This window comes from Bufo gargarizans, unplaced genomic scaffold, assembly GCF_014858855.1.
Source record: "Bufo gargarizans isolate SCDJY-AF-19 unplaced genomic scaffold, ASM1485885v1 fragScaff_scaffold_393_pilon, whole genome shotgun sequence".
In the NCBI taxonomy this organism is placed as follows: Eukaryota; Metazoa; Chordata; class Amphibia; order Anura; family Bufonidae; genus Bufo; species Bufo gargarizans.
Window position 1 is genome coordinate 67799 of NW_025334107.1, and position 8110 is coordinate 75908.

General features: G+C 50.8%; 1 protein-coding gene across 1 annotated transcript in view; it reads left to right on the top strand.

Annotated features, from left to right (window-relative positions):
* The window catches only part of LOC122922492 (spectrin beta chain, non-erythrocytic 5-like), a 61390-nt gene extending 54764 nt beyond the window's left edge, over positions 1–6626 (top strand). The window contains exons 13-17 of the mRNA XM_044273098.1: positions 4364–4620; positions 5172–5289; positions 5516–5695; positions 5988–6143; positions 6282–6626. Of these exons, the coding sequence (XP_044129033.1) occupies positions 4364–4620; positions 5172–5289; positions 5516–5695; positions 5988–6143; positions 6282–6626 (1056 nt within the window). The remainder of the gene's footprint in view (positions 1–4363; positions 4621–5171; positions 5290–5515; positions 5696–5987; positions 6144–6281) is intronic.
* Positions 6627–8110: the final 1484 nt, after the last annotated feature.

An 8110-nucleotide genomic window follows, 5' to 3' on the forward strand; every position in this document is an offset into this window, starting at 1 on the left:
CGCACACACAGAGACCTCACGTGACCGGGGTATTACCACTCGGCTAACACCCCCCACTACACTTCGGTAACTGCCACCACGTGGGTTCCCGGTCCACGAGCCGACTATCCGGGTCATTCACTATCACACAGATCAGTGGATGAACCGGATATCACTTACTGACCAACCACAGTCAATCACCCCCAGCTACAATTCCTAAATGCAATGTAACTAACTACCTGGTAACGTCTCTTCAGAGGCAAGGTACGTTGTTCAGCAGCTTAGAATATGGAAGACTTGGCCACTTAGATTTTATAATCTTTAATAAGCGGTAAAAAGCAGTGCAGACAAGTCTAATGAAAATGACTCTAAATCTACAGAATAATAATAACAATATAAATAATCACGACAGTTCAAATGAAAGGGAAAAAGATGAAAGAATACTTAGCTTCTCTGGAGGGTTTCAGATGGTCGTTCATATGTCCTTTTTGAATCCTTGCAAACCCCTTTTCAGTATGTATCAGGGGAGACCCTCAAAGTTCTTCTGATACAGGGATATGCCGTCAATGTCCAATTAAGTGTCTGGTGATGTTCCATGGGTCTCTCTCCTCTGTCCTTGTGCATGGATTTTTATGAACTCTGCCATGGGCAGGAGACTTACTCCTGTCAGCCAATGGCAGCAGAGGGACTGTGAAGCCTAGGGATTGCCCCCAAGTGTTTTATGACCCCATCAAAGTTCAGTTCCTACAATGAGGATTATACATAAGCTCGTATCTCCTTGATACATCAGCATATTTTTATACAGAATACATATTTGCGATCCTTATTTATTTACCTACAGAATGAGACCACACACGGTAATGCTGGGACCTGTAGTTCTTCTACCACCCATAGGTCAGCTAAGGAATCACATCCTCTAGTCATATTTGATACCCAATTAACCACAATACTCCGTAGAGCCTGGATCTGGTGTCAGAAAGGGCATAAGTTGATTCATAAATGAAATATGAAAGTGGACTGGTTTTATGCCCAGAGCTAATTAAGGGCTATTAGCTCTCCTCAAACCAGACCTGGAAATTAATGACGTCACGCTCCAGCCAGGCTTGACAGCGAGCTGATCTTATCTTAAAGGACAGGATGAGCTGGGCCTGGTGTAGCTTTTATGACCTTTTATTGCTGGCCTCAAAGAGTAGTGGTAATAAAAGTGTCCATCTATATCATAGGTGACCCAGGCTTCAGGAAGATGAGAGTTCACAGCTTTTTTACATAGGCCAGAAGCATATAAGATGGCTACCCAGAGGAATTATGTATGTATGCCGGCACAGACGGTATTACCCCCACCTCAGAGCCTATAGACGGTATTACCCCCACCTCAGAGCCTATAGACGGTATTACCCCCACCTTAGAGTCTATAGACGTTATTACCCCCACCTCAGAGCCCATAGACGTTATTACCCCCCTCTCAGAGCCTATAGACGGTATTACCCCCACCTCAGAGCCCATAGACGTTATTACCCCCACCTCAGAGCCTATAGACGTTATCACCCCCAATTTAGAGCCTACAGACGTTATTACCCCCACCTCAGAGCCTACAGACGGTATTACCCCCACCTCAGAGCCTATAGACGTTATTACCCCCACCTCGGAGCCTATAGACGGTATTACCCCCACCTCAGAGCCTATAGACGGTATTACCCCACCTCAGAGCCTATAGACGGTATTACCTCCACCTCAGAGCCTACAGACGGTATTACCCCACCTCAGAGCCTATAGACGTTATTACCCCCACTTCAGAGCCTATAGATGTTATTACCCCCACCTCAGAGCCTACAGACGGTATTACCCCCACCTCAGAGCCTATAGACGGTATTACCCCCACTTCAGAGCCTATAGATGTTATTACCCCCACCTCAGAGCCTACAGACGGTATTACCCCCACCTCAGAGCCTACAGACGGTATTACGCCCACCTCAGAGCCTACAGACGGTATTACCCCCACCTCAGAGCCTACAGACGTTATTACCCCCACCTCAGAGCCTACAGACGGTATTACCCCCACCTCAGAGCCTATAGACGGTATTACCCCCACCGCAGAGCCTATAGATGGTATTACCCCCACCTCAGAGCCTACAGACGGTATTGCCCCCACCTCAGAGCCTATAGACGATATTACCCCCACCTCAGAGCCTATATACGGTATTACCCCCACCTCAGAGCCTATAGACGGTATTACCCCCACCTCAGAGCCTACAGACGGTATTACCCCCACCTCAGAGCCTATAGACGGTATTACCCCCACCTCAGAGCCTACAGACGGTATTACCCCCACCTCAGAGCCTACAGACGGTATTACCCCCACCTCAGAGCCTACAGACGGTATTACCCCCACCTCAGAGCCTACAGACGGTATTACCCCCACCGCAGAGCCTATAGACGGTATTACCCCCACCTCAGAGCCTACAGACGGTATTACCCCCACCTCAGCGCCTATAGACGGTATTACCCCCACCTCAGATCCTATAGACGGTATTACCCCCACCTCAGAGCCTATAGACGGTATTACCCCCACCTCAGAGCCTATAGACGGTATTAACCCCCACCTCAGAGCCTACAGACGGTATTACCCCCACCTCAGAGCCTACAGACGGTATTACCCCCACCTCAGAGCCTACAGACGGTATTACCCCCACCTCAGAGCCTACAGACGGTATTACCCCCACCTCAGAGCCTACAGACGGTATTACCCCCACCTCAGAGCCTACAGACGGTATTACCCCCACCTCAGAGCCTATATACAGTATTACCCCCACCTCAGAGCCCATAGACGTTATTACCCCCACCTCAGAGCCTACAGACGTTATTACCCCCACCTCAGAGCCTATAGACGGTATTACCCCACCTCAGAGCCTATAGACGTTATTACCCCCACCTCAGAGCCTATAGATGTTATTACCCCCACCTCAGAGCCTATAGACGGTATTACTCCCACCTCAGAGCCTATAGACGGTATTACCCCCACCTCAGAGCCCATAGACGTTATTACCCCCACCTCAGAGCCTATAGATGGTATTACCCCCACCTCAGAGCCTATAGATGGTATTACCCCCACCTCAGAGCCTATAGATGGTATTACCCCCACCTCAGAGCCTACAGACGTTATTACCCCCACCTCAGAGCCTACAGACGTTATTACCCCCACTTCAGAGCCTATAGACGGTATTACCCCCACCTCAGAGCCTATAGACGGTATTACCCCCACCTCAGAGCCTACAGACGTTATTACCCCCCACCTCAGAGCCTACAGACGGTATTACCCCCACCTCAGAGCCTACAGACGGTATTACCCCCACCTCAGAGCCCATAGACGTTATTACCCCCACCTCAGAGCCTACAGACGTTATTACCCCCACCTCAGAGCCTACAGACGTTATTACCCCCACCTCAGAGCCTATAGACGGTATTACCCCCACCTCAGAGCCTATAGATGGTATTACCCCCACCTCAGAGCCTATAGATGTTATTACCCCCACCTCAGAGCCTATAGACGGTATTACCCCCACGTCAGAGCCTATAGACGGTATTACCCTCACCTCAGAGCCTATAGACGTTATTACCCCCACCTCAGAGCCTATAGACGGTATTACCCCCACCTCAGAGCCTACAGACGGTATTACCCCCACCTCAGAGCCTATAGACGGTATTACCCCCACCTCAGAGCCTATAGACGGTATTACCCCCACCTCAGAGCCTATAGACGGTATTACCCCCACCTCAGAGCCTATAGACGGTATTACCCCCACCTCAGAGCCTACAGACGGTATTACCCCCACTTCAGAGCCTATAGACGTTATTACCCCCACTTCAGAGCCTATAGACGGTATTACCCCCACCTCAGAGCCTATAGATGGTATTACTCCCACCTCAGAGCCTACAGACGTTATTACCCCCGCCTCAGAGCCTATAGACGTTATTACCCCCGCCTCAGAGCCTATACACGTTATTACCCCCGCCTCAGAGCGTATAGACGGTATTACCCCCACCTCAGAGCATATAGACGTTATTACCCCCACCTCAGAGCCTACAGACGGTATTACCCCCACCTCAGAGCCTACAGACGGTATTACCCCCACCTCAGAGCCTATAGACGGTATTACCCCCACCTCAGAGCCTATAGACGTTATTACCGCCACCTCAGAGCCTATAGATGTTATTACCGCCACCTCAGAGCCTATAGACGTTATTACCCCCACCTCAGAGCCTATAGACGGTATTACCCCCACCTCAGAGCCTATAGACGGTATTACCCCCACCTATGCACTTGTTAGATCTCCCCCACTCCTCTAGTAACCTCCTTGCTTTGACCCCCGTACATTTTCGCCCCCAGGACAGACATCTTCTCCGGGAGCTCGCCTCTACATCGCAATGGCTGCAGGGGGTGGAGCTGCTGCTGTCGGAGCCGGCCGCCATGAGAAGCCCCGAGCTGATCCGTAAGGACCTGAAGCAGGTGTCTCTGCTGGAGAGAGAGCTGAGGTCTCGGGGTTCAGCTCTGCAGCGCCTCCGCGGAAAGAACAGGAATAGTCAGAAGGCAGAATGGAGTGTGACTGAGGAGATGGAGGTGAAGGTCCAGGAAGTGGAGGAGAGGTGAGGGCACAGGGGACGGCTGCTGCCACTGCAATCACTTCTCCACTCACATCCAAAGCAGCGGACACAATTGTGCTTTACGGAGGCACGGAACCCCACGGTAGCACTACGGCGTGCTTCCGCGGGTTTTCTGTCCGTTCCTCCGCACCGCAAAAAAATATAACTTGTTTAAATTTTTTTTGCTCTGCGGACGGATTATGGACGCATTCGAGTTGAATAGGTCTGTATCCGTCTACGCCAGCCACGCGGACAGTGCCCGTGCATTGTGGTCCCTAAGGCATGGAATGGGCGGCACATACAGCCTATACAGTGCTCAAATTATACTGCCATACAATGCTTAAATAATACCGCCATACAATGCTCAAATTATACCGCCATACAATGCTGAAATAATACCGCCATACAGTGCTCGGATAGTACCACCACAGAATGCCTGTACTATAACCGTCCCATGTAATGCAGTGGAGACCACTCGGGCCACGTTGCCCGCGATATATTGCGGTGCGTTCTGTACGTTGCGCGTGCGTCTGATTGTCTCCTCCCCCTCTCAGGTTTCAGACGCTCCAGGACGTGCTCCAGCGGCGAGTCTCTGATCTGAGGGACACACTGGTGCTGTCCGAATTCATGAAGGTCGTACAAATGGAGGAAGAACGGAAGAAGAAGGAAACGGTGAGACCCAAAATATGACGGGTCCCATCCTGGCTGCGGACCGGGCCTGTCACCCAGCTTTCCCAGTGCCCGTAATGGCTGACCCAGTACTGCTACATTCTCTGATTGGTCAGGCATTCAGTAGCTGGGATAGCTGGGTCACCCCCTGTGGCAGAGGCAGTGGCCGCCTCTCGTGAGTTAGACGTGCTGCACCCTGTAGTGACACACTGCCTTTCCGCTGGCGCAGGTTCAGGAGACGTCGCGAGGTGTCGCCCGGAGTGACCCTGATGTCCTGGCTGTGGACAGAACGAAGACGTTCACCCCGTTAGAGGAGCTGCAGGAAGCGGTGGAGATGCTGAATGATGCCGTCAAGGAGAGAGAGCGAGCGCTAGCAGCCACCAGAGAGGACGCAGAGCTAGAGAGCAGGGTGAGCAGTGGGGTGCCAGCACCCCATGGGGGCACCAATGTCATATTCACTGTGATGCTCCTTACATCTTTCCCTGCACCCCAGGAGCTTGCAATCTTTCCTCTTAAGCACACATATTGTCAGCCATATTGTTGACGGCAGAAAAGAAAATGAACCTAACCCTCCGAGACGCCCCCACACAATGGGCCAGGCTCCCATCCGCCATCTTTTCTGGTTCAATCTTTCCGGGCAAGTCATTAGGTGACATTAGGCTCTGAAGTAAGCGGCCGCCCTGACACTTCCGTCTCTTCAGGTCTCAGGATTGTCACAGACGACGGCGGCCGCCCGCACCAAACTCCACGACATCTGGTCCCAGCTGGAGGCAGCGGAGAAGGAGATGATGGCGGTGAAGGGGGAGATGGAGCTGCCGGATCTGCAGGGAGTCATCAGTCAGCAGCAGCAGGTGGAGGTGAGATGTCCGGACCGCGGGGTGCTGGAATCAGACAGCAACGGCGCCAGTCATGCCCCATAATTATGAGGGACGCCATGGGAGGCAGAACCATTGCAGGAGTAGCTGGAGGTACAACGTGACTTCTCTGTCCTACAGGCAGAGATGTCAGACATAATCGACCTGCAGGTGAGGAGGCTGCAGGAGCGGAGGGAGCAGCTGGAGGGCGTGTGTCCGGCCTGGAGACTGTCAGCAGACAATGAGGAGGCAATGAGGACACGGACCGACTTACAGACCCTAGTCCAGAAGAACCAGGCACGGCTACAGAGGACAAAGCGGCTGCGGGAGTTCTTCCTGCTCTACCTGAGGATGATGTCAGTGTTAGAAAATATAAAGGAGACCCCCGAGATCTGTATAATCTCCTCCTCTGCTCTGTATCATCTCCTCCTCTGCTCTGTCTTCTCTGTATCATCTCCTCCACTGCTCTGTGTCTTCTCTGTATAATCTCCTCCACTGCTCTGTGTCTTCTCTGTATCATCTCCTCCTCTGCTCTGTCTTCTCTGTATCATCTCCTCCTCTGCTCTGTCTTCTCTGTATCATCCCCTTCTCTGCTCTGTGTCTTCTCTGTATCATCTCCTCCTCTGCTCTGTCTTCTCTGTATCATCTCCTTCTCTGCTCTGTGTCTTCTCTGTATCATCTCCTTCTCTGCTCTGTGTCTTCTCTGTATCATCTCCTCCTCTGCTCTGTCTTCTCTGTATCATCTCCTTCTCTGCTCTGTGTCTTCTCTGTATTATCTCCTTCTCTGCTCTGTGTCTTCTCTGTATCATCTCCTTCTCTGCTCTGTGTCTTCTCTGTATCATCTCCTCCTCTGCTCTGTGTCTTCTCTGTATCATCTCCTCCTCTGCTCTGTGTCTTCTCTGTATTATCTCCTTCTCTGCTCTGTCTTCTCTGTATCATCTCCTTCTCTGCTCTGTGTCTTCTCTGTATCATCTCCTTCTCTGCTCTGTGTCTTCTCTGTATCATCTCCTCCTCTGCTCTGTGTCTTCTCTGTATCATCTCCTCCTCTGCTCTGTGTCTTCCTCTGTATTATCTCCTTCTCTGCTCTGTCTTCTCTGTATCATCTCCTTCTCTGCTCTGTGTCTTCTCTGTATCATCTCCTCCTCTGCTCTGTATCTTCTCTGTATCATCTCCTCCTCTGCTCTGTATCTTCTCTGTATTATCTCCTTCTCTGCTCTGTGTCTTCTCTGTATCATCTCCTCCTCTGCTCTGTATCTTCTCTGTATCATCTCCTCCTCTGCTCTGTAATCATCTCCTCCTCTGCTCTGTATCATCTCCTCCTCTGCTCTGTATCATCTCCTCCTCTGCTCTGTGTCTTCTCTGTATCATCTCCTTCTCTGCTCTGTGTCTTCTCTGTATCATCTCCTCCTCTGCTCTGTCTTCTCTGTATCATCTCCTCCTCTGCTCTGTGTCTTCTCTGTATCATCTCCTCCACTGCTCTGTGTCTTCTCTGTATCATCTCCTCCACTGCTCTGTGTCTTCTCTCTATCATCTCCTCCTCTGCTCTGTGTCTTCTCTGTATCATCTCCTTCTCTGCTCTGTATCTTGTCTGTATCATCTCCTTCTCTGCTCTGTGTCTTCTCTGTATAATCTCCTTCTCTGCTCTGTGTCTTGTCTGTATCATCTCCTCCTCCTCCTCCTCCTTACTTAGTGAACAACTCCAAGAATTTGCGAAAGAGTATTTAAACTAGGAAGGGGGGGCAAAAGAGTGAAAATAAAAGAGTCCAATTGCCCCCCGAAACAATGCCAGAACAGGTCAGATGCACAGAGGTTAAGAAATGATAAGCTCAGAGTCCTCTCTACAAATGCTCGCAGTTTAGGTAAAAAAATCAATGAACTTGGGTCAATAATGGCATCTGAGAATGTAGATTTAGTGGCTGTTACGGAGACATGGTTTAATGAAAGAAATGACTGGGACATAACCATACCAG